At 50.5% G+C, this 12,833-nt stretch overlaps 1 protein-coding gene across 2 annotated transcripts; it reads right to left on the bottom strand.

The window, feature by feature from the left end:
* Window positions 1–2,692: 2,692 nt before the first annotated feature.
* On the bottom strand, window positions 2,693–10,051 carry Irf1 (interferon regulatory factor 1). 2 transcript variants are annotated; one of them, XM_027427525.2, is made up of 10 exons: window positions 9,839–10,051; window positions 8,722–8,813; window positions 7,111–7,210; window positions 6,232–6,408; window positions 6,096–6,145; window positions 5,870–5,999; window positions 5,404–5,526; window positions 4,886–4,935; window positions 3,884–4,019; window positions 2,693–3,638 (listed from the first exon to the last, which is right to left on the bottom strand). In XM_027427525.2, exons 2-10 carry the CDS (start codon window positions 8,806–8,808, stop codon window positions 3,511–3,513), a joined length of 981 nt encoding a protein of 326 aa, XP_027283326.1. In that variant the 5' UTR covers window positions 8,809–8,813; window positions 9,839–10,051; the 3' UTR covers window positions 2,693–3,510. The 2 variants fall into 2 exon arrangements, with proteins under 2 accessions (XP_027283326.1, XP_035303717.1); XM_035447826.1 differs by lacking the exons at window positions 8,722–8,813; window positions 9,839–10,051 and adding an exon at window positions 8,468–8,486.
* Window positions 10,052–12,833: the final 2,782 nt, after the last annotated feature.

Genomic DNA, 12,833 nt, shown 5'->3' with positions numbered 1-12,833 from the left:
CTGTTGAAAGGAAACTGAGTGTAGGCACCACAGACCCCCACCACCCAGCCACCAGAAGCAGAGGATTCTGCAACTTCCTTAAGAACAGCAGCAGTGAGTCTCTTGGGAGCTGCTTGGAGCTGAGGAAACTGTAAAGCCAGCCAGTGAGGCCTCAGACTTGGGCCCACAAGGGAGTTCTTGGAAAAGGCATGTACCAGCTCATTCTGCCCAGGCCTCCTTCCTGCCCCTTGGACAGCTGGCAGGGGTCTGACCACTTCATACATCTCCACATGGAGGGCAAGTTGTGTGGAATTAAGAAATAACATCTGATGAGAGCAAAAGATTCCAGCTAGGTGTTCTAACAGGACTGTCTAAAGGATGTACACAAACAAACACACACACACACACACACACACACACACACACTGCACTCCCCTGTGCAGTAGGTTTTTGGATCTCACACCACAGGCAGGACTCCGCCCCACCAAGAGGAGTGCTTTGCTTCCAGAGAAAAGGATTGAAGCTTCTACCAAACTTTCCCTAGGATCTCAGCTCTCCTTGGCTGGCTTTGAGAGGGATCCATCCCTCATCCTCTGAGCCAGAGTTGTCCCAGTACTTTGCAAACTGTATACTGAGAGGTGGACAGTAGCTGTTACACCATAGTCTCTGGCATTCTTCCTACTTCAAAGTGAATGAACAAGCTACCTTGATTAAAGTGACAAGGCAAGGAGACCACTGTGACTCACTAGAAATGCCCTCAAACATCTGTGAACTTGGGCCACCATGACAAGGAGGGCAGGACTCAGCTATGCCATCTAAAAATCAACATAGACTCTAGACCTACCTCACCTCTGAGCTTGGAAAAGTGGTTCTCCTCTGAACCCTACCTCGTTGACAGTTAATCCCACTGTTAAGTGGTCCTTGATAACTATGACATCACCACAACCCCAAAGAAATGCATCTTTCAGTGACTTCCCAGTTGCTCAGCCCGGAGTGTCCATTAGTAGACAGAAACTCTTAGGTGTGGCTCTTAGAAGCACTGTTAAGTCCTTAGAATTATCTTAGGCCTAAATTTGGCTCAATTTATACTCATATTACCCCATTCCAGGCACCAGCTGCCATCTTTAATTGAATAGTCATATTTTACAGGGTTTGTCTTCCAGGCAAGGGCTGAAATCCACAGTAGGGCAATTCTTCATCTTGGAAGTCCAAGGACCTATGACCTAGCTACCCTGTGATGGAAAAGTAGAGTTTTGGGGTCCCCCTTGGACATCCCCAGGGGATGGATGGTCCTAACCAAAGGAGATTTGGACTCTATCTTGGTTCTGGAGGTTGGAAGCTGATAGCATAATGCCTTTGCTTTTCTGATGTACTGATGATGAACTTTGCTTATAAGAGCTTAAGTGTCCTTCTGTTGTTTGGAACTTCTGTCATTACTATATACTCTCCATCAGGGATCAAGTTGAAGGAGGGAACAGAAAAGTCAAAAGTGGGCCTTGCTGTCTGTGGTAGACTACATTCCTCCCCTCCATTCTTTCACAATCCCCTCTAGCTGGCTTCACACCACTCCTACCTGCCATTGCTTAAGAGCCACCCACCAGAAAACTCTGTAGATGTCACAGGAGGCTAACCCCCTAAAATCTTGTTCTTGGTAAGGACTGGGCCCTGGAAGGACTAAGAAGGCTATCCATCTCCATCTTAGTCCCCAGTAAAGCTATCCTTGAAAAACCCAACTGGGTCTCCAGATGGGCAAGGCCTGTAATCCAGGACCCCACCCCCACCTAGTGAGGACAGCCACCTAGTGACAGCCCATCTGCCAGGCACACAGCATGTTCAGTCTTCAGGGTAACCACAGACTGAGCTTTGCCCATTTTACAGTTTTGTCCTCATCTTCCCTTCCCTCATTCAGATCTGCCCCCAAGCTGCACCTGTTATTTAGTACAAATGAGTCCAAACCACAGTCAGTGGTCAGATAGTCACTGAAATTAAAAGTCAAGTTCCTGCATATATCATTGGTCACATTTCAGGTACTTAGCCCCCAGGCTTGACTAGCATTAGTACAGAGTAGAGATCATTTCCATCAAGTGAGGCCTAGGGCAGCAGCAGGCCTTGGGGATGTTGCTTGCACTGTTGTCTATTCCATTGTCAGTGTCATACCAATCGTTTATTGTTTGGAATGGCACCTGTTTGTTCAGCAGAACAGATAGGCTCTGGGTTCCTCTGAATTTGTCACAGACTAACAGATAACCAGGCCCCAAGAGTTCAAAATCAACTCCCAAGCCTGATGACCTGATTTGATCCCAGGTTCCACAAAGTTAAAGAACCAACTTAATTAGGAGTTGGCCTCTGACCTCCACTAAACAAATAAAATAGGATTAAGACAATCAAACTCAAAGGCAGAGGCAAGCAGATCTCTGTGAGTTTGAGGCTAGCCTATGTATGCATAGTGAATTCCAGGACAGCCAGGATTACTTAGTGAGACCCTGTCTCAAAAAACCAAAAATAAATACAACAAATGAATATAAATGAGCATGTCCCTGTAACATGGCATGCGGTTCCCTCCTCCTGCCATCTTCTTGACCATAACTGGAAAGATTCATGACAGATGCATGTCAATGCTCAGCCAAAGCTCAGGCAGAACGCCAAAGATTCCCACCAGAATGTTTCCATAAAAAGTAAAACAGATTACGACTTCTAAGTAAAAAGCCACACGCCTTGTAAACAATTAACTTTATAAAAAGACAAATATACATATTTACACAGATCCATATGTGATCAAACACAATTTAGTAGTTAGGTGGCGTTTCCAATAGTCAAAGTCACGCCAAATCGCTCACAACCCCCTCCCTGGGCCTGCTGAGGACTGCCAAGGCCTGAGGAGACAGTGGGCACCAGGCAAGGCACTGTATAAATAAACGAGAAGGCCAAGACTTGGGGAGAAATGTTAGTGTACACCTCTGATCAGTTATGTGGCAAGGTCCACAGAGAAAGTGCCATTTTTTTTTTCCTGAGCCCTACAGCTGGAGAGCAGGTAGCGAGGCAGAGCTCCTCTGAGGCTAAGGGAGCCCAGCCTCACAGGACTCCATTTTTTTCCTTCACATTTCACTGGCTTTGAAACCATCCCAGGGCTCGGCTGGGAAGGGCAGCAATTCTTTGGGAATAGGACTCACTTAGTGCAATTGTCTCCCAGTGCACAGCCAGCCCAGTGACAAGACCCTCTCCAGGCAGCAAGGCTTTAAAGAGCTAGAGGATGACTCCTGTCCCTGTCTCCCACCTCACAGCAACCTCAGAACCCCAACTCCATCTTCCCAGGAGTCAGGGCCAGCTTCACCTCACAAGAAAAACTCAGATCCTGGCATTCCAAGCCCTGAGAGTCCACTGACCCAAGGAGGGTGGTCTCTTCCCGCTTGGCAGTGGGGCTATGCTTTGCCATGTCAAGGGACCCACAGCAGTCTAGCTTTTCTGTATTACAGCCACCATGACACCAGACCTTGCTCATTCAGAAGAGCAAGAACGGGTCAGGGACCCAAACTATGGTCCACAAGGAATAGCTTGAATAGAGGATAGCCTGACAGTGGGGGGCAGCAAGGTGTCCATCCAGATGGAGTCCATATTCTTCAGATCCGTGAAGACATGTTGTATGCCCATTCCAAAGTCCCCTAGAAGATGACCAAAAAAAAAAAAAAAAGTTATTTAAGAAAAGGTACGAGAACCTCACACAGTCGTCCACAGCAAGCAGCAAGCACAGCTCGTCCTCAGCACAGGAACAGTGCTCACTGCTGTGCCTGCTGATCCAGTTTAAAAGAGATCTTTTATCTTTATCTGACTCTGCCTCCTATCATGTCCCAGTTCCCATAAACTTCGCTCTTCTCCCAGAATCCATAAGGACCTGGAGACCTCTTACCTCCAGGGCTGTCAATCTCTGGTTCCTCCTTGCAGCTAAACTCTCCATAGACAGAAGAGGGTTGGGCTCCTGGTTCATTGAGCAAGTATCCCTTGCCATCCACGTTTGTCGGCTGCCACTCAGACTGCTCAAAGAGCTGAGGAGAAAACATGAAGCCATCAGCCGTCTGCCAGTGCAGACTTACCCTGTGGGCCCTGCCCTCAATGAGCTAACCCTTCCCAAGCAGAATCACACCCTTGGGCATTTGTATATTCTCCAATGGGTGTCAGCATGCAGAACTGTCAAGACAAGGCCCAAGAGTGTGGGGAACATCGAACTACCTGGGCCCTGTAAGGCCTCTGCTGTGTCACTGTCCTTCTCTCTTCCTATCCCCACCCTCTGGCACAGAATCTGCATGACTTCCCTCAACTCGGGGAGGACATAACAACTGGTAAGGCAGCTTAAAGTAAAAGTTAGCATAACAAGCCAGGAAGGCTGAAGACAAGGGACTAGACCCGCATCTCAATGTTCTGCGCTCACAGGCCAGAATCAGGACAAAACTACCTCAAAAACTTTTATAGCCACTTTGAAAACTGCAGCTGAAAAAAATGAAAGTGCAAAAGAACTTGCTAAGGAAAAAAAGATTTTTTTTTTTTAGTCATCTTAGTAGAGATCCCAAAAGCTGATTATTGAAACCTGATGTGCATTTCCCAAACTGGGAATGGGCTGGGCAAGCTGGGGCGGAGGACACAGTGCTGATGGGGGCTGACTCAGAGCTGTCTGGGACCCTGAGGCTTGCTTCAGGATGGCCTGCTAGAGACTAGGCATCTCACCTGCCCAGGCAGCAGTCCCCCCAACACACGGGGGTGGGAGGTGGGGGGGGTGGGAGGTAGGGGGGGTGGGGATGGGGGGTGGTACTTGTGGGGCTATGCAGCCAAGTGACAACAGCACCTGCCCACACTGATTTGGAAGCTTTCCCTAGCTTGCTCTCCCTTCACAGATGCGGCATGGAAAAGGATTTACCTTCACGATGTCCTCGGGTAACTTCCCTTCCTCATCCTCATCTGTAGCAGCTGTGAGGAAGGGCAGAGGTTAGCTATACATGTTTGCCCTGAAGTTCCACCCCACCAGCTCCAACCCCAAGCCCCCCACCCAGCCTTCCAACCAGCATCTTGCCTGCCCTGGAGGTTCCAGAACAGGACACTGGCCTGATGACTCACCCTCCCCAACCATGGAGCAAGGCTGTATCCCACCCCTTTACTTCCTTCCTCACCTCAGACAACTGAGGGCAGAGAAGCCAGGAGCACTAGCCACCTTTGACCAAGATGTGGCCGTGGCCTGATTGCCTCCCTCCTGGCCTGGAGCACACAAAGGCTCTAAACTGTCTTGCGTCCCATGGGCTTGTTTCATGCTATGGGGGCTGGGTTAAGCAGTTCCCAGTTCCAGCTCCATCAGCTCAATGGCACGCACATTTCTAAGCATCTACTTCCCCTGCAGAGCCAAACACAAACAGAGGCAGGCCAGGCCCAAAGGGTACAAACCTTCAGAGGTGGAGGGCATGGGCGACACCTGCAAGTTATACAGATCGTTGGTACTGTCTGGCACAATGTCCATCTGCATGTGCCACTCAGGGAGACTGCTGCTGACAACACATGGTGACAGAGCTACAGGAGGGTACAAAGCACAGGTCAGGATGGCATGCTTGCTTTCTTTTTTTTTTTCTTCTGGTTTTTCGAGACAGGGTTTCTCTGTGTAGCTTTGGAGCCTATTCTGGCACTGGCTCTGGAGACCAGGCTGGCCTTGAACTCATAGAGATCTGCCTGCCTATGCCACCCAAGTGCTGAGATTAAAGGCATACTCCACCACCACCTGGCTGATGGCATGCTTTCTTAATCTGCCATAAATCGGCACCTCCACCCTGCAACCTGCTCTAACAGGCTACTCTCTGCTACCACAGTGCCTCTTGGACCCAACCTATGAGCTCTCTTGCCAGATTGGCATCCTCACCTGGGGTAAGGTCCTGCTCCAAGTCCAAGTCCTGACCCAGGTAGCTCTGAGTGGTATAGCTGCTGTGGTCATCAGGCAGAGTGGAGCTGCTGAGTCCATCGGAGGTGTCAGGACTAGCATCTCCGTATAGCTGTGGAGAGAAGACAGCTTAGGCCTGTTGCAGTGCTCTTCACTGCCCACCCTACCTAAGGTGACCAAAGGCTGGGCCACACAGAGCCACACTCACCTTCCTCTTGGCCTTGCTCTTAGTGTCTCGGCTGGACTTGGATTTTCTCTCTGTGGGGCAAACAGGCCATGAGCCCTAGCCGATCTTCCTTCCACCCTTCTTCCCTTCCTTCTGAGGACCCAGTGCCCTTGGTTACCTTTCCTCTGGTTCTTAGTGAGGGGTGGCAGCATCCGGTACACTCGTACAGCCGAGCTGCCCTTGTTCCTGCTCTGGTCCTTCACTTCCTCAATGTCTGGCAGGGAGTTCATGGCACAACGGAAATTTGCCTTCCACGTCTTGGGATCTGGTTCTTTTTCCCCTATTTTGTATCGGCCTACAGAAAGGGAGAGTAAATGCATCCATCAGCTGCTCCCTGGACTAGGTGTACCCCAGACACCCATACTAGTGAAACTAGCAAAAACCACTGGCAATAACCCCCCCCAGGGGGGCTCATGCCCAAGGCTGGCTCAGACATCCAGCAGGCATGTGAAGGGCTCAGTTGAATGCCTTTATTCCAAAATGTGCTCACTGTCTTCGGTTATAACAGTCTCCCTGCTCACACTATCAGCAGCCAGAGACGGCTAATACAGAGGCTTATCTGACGTTTCCAAAGAACACATGTGTACAGAGTGGGCAACAAGGACATTTACTAACAGGTCCTAATTGGACCAAGAACCTGATTCCTAAAAGCCGAAAGGAGGCCACCACCCAGATGAGGCTTGGGCCAAGGCCCCTAGTCCGTACCTTGAGAAAGGAAGATGAAAGTTTCCTTTGGTAGCCTGACTCACAACTCTCTTTGCCAGGAACAACTGTATTCTAGCTACAGACTCCCTGAAGGCATGCTTTCTAAGATTTTCACCTTTATAAATCCTCTGGGAACTTGCTAAAACAATGGATCCCATCCTAGGGAAACACAGGGACACCTCAACCCCTGCTCCAATAATTCTGCATGCTGTGTCGAGGAGCTCAAAGCTACCCAAAGCCTCCATGGTAATAGCCTCCCCTGCTCTTTTCTCTGCCCCACCACCCTGCACACCTGTGTGAATGGCCCAGCTCCGGAACAGACAGGCATCCTTGTTGATGTCCCAGCCGTGCTTGGCAGCATGCTTCCATGGGATCTGGAAGATCATCTCTTCCTGAATAGTGCACACATAGGACTGTGTCAGCTTGGAGACCACAGGATTTGTGGCTGAGTATACCCAGCCCCCAAGTATGGGAAAAGACTGACTTCCCCTTTTCACCCCAACATCTGGCTTGGACTGACCCATCCTGACTGCCTTAAACAGGCCATTCTGCACCTGTCAGGGGGGGTCTGGGTTCTGATAAGCCACAGCACAAGAAGCTGGGCAATGACACCCCCGCCCTACCCACCTGCTGCAGGTGTGCTAAGAGCCCAAAGGGGCACCCTCTCTCAGTCCTGGCTTGGCAGGTCTCTTATGCTTTTCTCTGGCTCAGAACAATGGGAGCAGAAGAGCTTCCTGCATTAGTGTCTACTCAAGACAACTGGAGCCACTGACTCCTATACAGGGTCCTGGGTCATGTCACCAGGGAGCCCGAGGCCAGACATGGATGCTGACAGCCGTGTAATGCTGGCCTATGTCCTCTTAAATAAGACATACCTCAAGGAGAGAGAAAAGTTTTCTTATGTGTATTGGGGTGGGAGTTTGTTGTTTGTTTGTTTGTTTTCCCAAGACAGGGTTTCTCTGTGGCTTTGGTGGCTGTTCTTATAGACCAGGCAGACCTCGAACTCACAGAGATCTGACTGCCTCTGCCTTCCAAGTGCTGGGACTAAAGGCGTGCACCACAGGGGGAGTTTGTTTTTTAATAATAAAAAAAAAAGAGTATGTATGGAGACAACAGCCACAATGATACAGATTTTGGGGGTTTTTTGTTTTCTTTTTAAATCTGTGTGTAAGTGTCAGGGTTATTTGCAGGGGTAGGGCACTTTTGTGGAGGTCAGAGGACAACCTAGAGCAGTTGTCTCTCCAATCACAAGGGATGTGGGGATCAAAGTCAGGCTGTCAGGCTTTGCCTGCTGAGCCATCACCAACAATATAGACATTCAGTCAAGTTTGTTGGAGTTCAGTCTTGGCTTTCATACTTTGTGTGTGATCCTGTAATCTACCCCAGTTTCCTTATCTGAGACCCATCTCATGGGATGACTATGAAGACTAAAATACACAACATTGGTAACATATTTAGAAGGGTACCCAACCACAGTAATTATTGTTACCAATGCTAGTATTGTTGCTAAATCTGCGTAGTCTAGGCTGCCATGTGTACCAGTTATGGCTTCTTGGGCCACAGTAACTGGGTCCCCTGCAGAGCCAGTCATGCTCCTGCCCAGCATCATCTGTCTATACAACTGGAGCCATGTAGGATGTTACACGTACAGCAAGTTTCTCTCACTTGCTCTGCAGATGCTGGGAGTCTTGGTGCTGAGAACTGTGCCTCTAGGAGGATAGGCTCGCCCCAGCTTCAGGAAGGAAGAAGAAGCAGAAGGCATAAAGTCAGACCTGGAAAGTCCTGGCATGCAGCACCCACTGGGAAATACATCTTCCTGCTCTCTCATTTCCACTAATGAAACTTTGGTCCCCAAGAGGACATGGGTGAAAACAGCGCCAGAAATACCCAGAGTAACACTCACTTTATTAATCCAGATCAGCCCTGGAATTTGATTGGAATTAATCTGCATCTCTAGCCAGGGTCTCATTCGCATCCGAGTGATAGGCATGGTGGCTGGAGGGAGAAGACAGAAGGTCTGTGTTTGAAGTCTATTAAACAATCCTGGGCACTGCCCTGCTCCACCCAAGGCCACTCAATTACCTTCCCCTGCCCTCACACCCAGGTCATTACCCTCCCCCAGCCAGCCAGGTACCAGGTCCTATAGGCACAGAGAAGGCAACCCTGCAATAAATAGACTGAAACTGCTCTCTAAATCTCTCCAGCATCATGGGCAAAACCACCTTTTTGCCCCCTTTCTCACCCTCTCCCAGTCAGTCTCAGAGGAGACAAGCAAGCAAGTCTGGATGGTTTCAGGATTTATGTGCAAAAAGAGCCAAAATACGCAGGCATTTCAATGCCAGGACTTTTCTCTCAAAATGCAATCTTTGGGGGAAGGAAGGGACTACTTTTGCTTGTTGTCACCACCAGCTCTGCACCTTCCAGACTGGCCAAGCAAGTCACTCTCCATCCCGGGCACTTCCCCCAACCCTCCCCAACCCTGTCTATGCCCCCTCTGACAGCCGGTGCCCACAATGCATAGGCTGGGGCGCAACCCCTTCCGGCCTGGTTTCCCCTGCTGCAAAGAGAAGTGGCGCAAGCAACACCTGTGGCACCTCCTCCCGAAACCCCTGTAGTTCACGGCCGGGTCTAGCCATTCAGGGCAGCAAGCCAACCTCTGCCACCTAGCACCGCGGGCCCCTAAATCTGGGACCCAGGCGCCAAGCTACGACAGCCAAAAGTGCGCGCGAGCTGACGCCCGACAACCCCCCCCCCCCCCAGCACTGCTCGCCGATGCGCGCAACGGACGCTCCGCTCCGGGCCACCGAGACGCCCCGCAGCGGCCCCGCGCACGCAGACAACCGAGCACAGCCAGGGGGCGGCGCACGTCGCGGCCCGCCTCCCGCCCGATCGCTCGCAGCGCCCTCCCGGGCCCGCGCGCCACCCCGGCCCAGGGTGTCCCTAGCTCCCACTTCCTGGTGTCCCGCGCGCCTTTTGTTCCACGCCGCCCGTCGGTACCCGCGCAACTCCGAAGGGCTCACCTTTGCAACAGGAGCGATCCAGATAGGGTGCCCGACAGCGAGGGTTGCGGTATAGGTACGCGATGCGCGCACAGAGGGAAGGATGCCCGGGATGCTGGTGGCCGCTGGCTACGGCTGACCTTGGTTCGTCTCGGTCGGTTCGGCTCGACTCAGTCTAAGAGCACGTCCTGCCTCGACGAAGGAGTAGCGCGCACTGGCGAGTCCGCGGCGCCGCGGAGAAAACCAAACACTTAGCGGGATTCCCCGGCCCTCATTCGGCCACGCCCCCTCCGGGGCGCTTGCGCGCGCCCATTGGCCGGTGCCGCCTCATCATTTCGGGGAAATCAGGCTGTTGTAGAGCTAAGCAGCGAAGGGGAAGTACAAGGCGGCTGTGCTCCCCACCCCCTCGGGCCCGCGCCGCCGCCCCGGGGCTCCCGCGGGCCCGCCCCGCGCTCCACTCCACCCCCGCTCCCCTCGCCTGTCTTGGAAAGCGAGGCTCTTCCCCTCATTCTGCATGCTCCCAGCTTGCTGGCTCCTGTTACCGTCTTCCCCCTCTCCTCCACCCGGACCTCTAACTCCTAGGTTTCCAGGACACCTACTTCCCTCTCCAGAAGGGACCTCGGGACTGAATCACCCTGAAAATCAGTCTGGTAATGAGGTGTCAAGAAGGGAGGGATTCGGTCCCTATACTGCCTTAGGTGACACCTCTGTTAACGGTCCGTCGCTTGGCTGCTCTGGGAAATTGAGGTAGAAGGCCAAGCCTGCTGCAGGTGCTATGTGGAGCTACTTGTAAGTAGGAACATCCAGCCTGGATGCTGGATGCTGCAGGCACAGCTGTCGAAGGACGCAAGGAATCTTAATTTCCTTAACCACAAATGGCAATAGCTCCTTGCTAGTCTGCAGTGATGGGAGAGCCCCGTATCCTGAGAGATGGGGAGAGATGATGTGTGTGCTCTACCTCGGCACACGATGCTGATGTGATTTTCTGTACCCCACGAGGTTCTAGCAGTGACCAAGGTGACCCTCTTCTCTTGTATCCTTGGGACTACTTGAGACCACGGGAGTGGAGGGAATTCAGAAGTGGCTGTGGTTCCTTCTAGGACTCTTGCCTCAGCTCTACAACCTCACCCTAGCCGTTGGGAGAGAGAGTTCCTCCCTGACAGTATTGAAGTCATTTCTGAGTTCCCAAAGCCTAGATCTGGAGAAGTTCTAGGCAGCAAAGAGAAATTGTGGCCAAGGCATTGCATCTAATAAAAGAAACGGGGACCCAGGTCCCAAGGGGTTGGCACAGGCAGTGTGGGTTAACTGGTGCTCACACGTAAACCTTGCCAGTGTGTTCTAGCAGCTGGGCTGGTGTGTACATGTTCCATCCAGAACTCTGACCCCTTAGGCTTCTTCCTTTACTTCCTCAAGGCTTCTGACTCACAAATAAATCAATCCTCTATGGTGTCATTCTCCTGTGTCACTTTCTTTGTCCTAGCTGTCCCTCTAGGGTAGCACCCAACTGGAGTGTTGCAAGCTGTAATACATACATTGGTGAATGATTGTACCTGTCAATCATTTCGCTGGCTCATGGAGAAGGTTCAGGAGCTACAAGAATCAAGATGGCAGGAGGACCTTGGAGGAAGATACTGAGACTCTAGAAAGAATGGGGAGGTGAGGTTTGGGATATTTGAAGTGGCAAATAAGAGGGAGAATTGCTGCAGAGACTGAGACCTTCTGAACTCTGACTCAGAGTCCTGACACCTGCTTTCTGAGCAGGATGGATGCTTGATATATTGAGACAACCTGACACAGCCACTGGAAAACTCAAAATGAGATTGGGGAGAGGAACTTTGTAACTCTTGCAACCCACAGAGACCCTGTTGAAAGCAACAGGAGACTACAAAATATATTAAAATACCTGTGTGGGTATGCATAATGAAAGTCAGCCCATGTCCTGGAATGCCCATCGGCATTAGTGATGGGTACCTGTTTTCTGTCATAAGGACAAATAAAATTTTACCCAATGAATACGCTGTTGTAGGACATTTAGGTTATTTCCATTCTTTCCCCAATAGAGACAACAGTGTAAGCAAAATCTACACACTCGCTAACAAATTTCCACTTAGGAGATACTCCTCCACCCCAACCCCCACTGCTAGGATTTACCAGTGAAACTGACATTTACATCTTTAAATGTTCTGTGAGGTTTTTTTGTTTTTTTTCCCCCCCGCACTCTGACGCTAGGGATTTATTTTTGTTTTTGTTTTTTGAAAGAGAGTTTCTTGTAGCCCGGGTAAGCCTTAGATGCCTCATTTTCCTGCCTCTATTTCCCAAGTGCTGGGATTACAGGTCTATATTACCTTGCTTGCTGCTTGATTTTAAATTGTAAGAATCTGCCTCTGATTAGGATTGCTATGTTTTTTGTTTTGTTTTGGGTTTTTTCCTAACCCTTATTGAGTTCCATTTTGGTTTTTTGTTGTTGTTGTTTGTTTCTTTGTCTGTTTTTCCAATACAGGGTTTCTCTGCATACCCTAGCTATCCTGGAACTTGTAGACCAGGCTGATCTAGAACTCTGCCTCTGCCTCCCAAGTGCTGAGATTAAAGGCATTCACCACCACGCCCCACCAAATTTTCAACATTTTTATTGCTACTGCCTTTCCCCTTTTCATTTTTGAAACAGCTCATGTATCCCAGGCTGACCTTGGATTTCTGCTCTTCCTGCTTTGACTTATCAAATGCTGGGATTGCAGTTTTGCACCACTTCATCTGGAGTATTTGGTACTGGGCATGGAACCTAGGTATTATGCATGCTGGGCAAGCACTGTCAATGAGCTAGGCTCAAACTCTCCATCTTCCCATTTCACTTCCCACCCCTTCCACTATTCTTAGAAGAGGGTAGAAAACAATATAGAACTGAGCCTGAGCTTGGAATTCTGTGCTTCTGCCACTCTACCTGGGCTGGAGAGGTGGCTTAGTGAGAGAGAACATGCTCCTCTGGCAAAGGACCTGAGTTTGGACCTTAGCACCCACA

This window comes from Cricetulus griseus, chromosome 7 (genome assembly GCF_003668045.3).
Source record: "Cricetulus griseus strain 17A/GY chromosome 7, alternate assembly CriGri-PICRH-1.0, whole genome shotgun sequence".
Lineage (NCBI taxonomy): Eukaryota > Metazoa > Chordata > Mammalia > Rodentia > Cricetidae > Cricetulus > Cricetulus griseus.
Note: the sequence above shows the minus strand (reverse complement) of the source record. Positions and strands in the feature narration are given on the sequence as shown.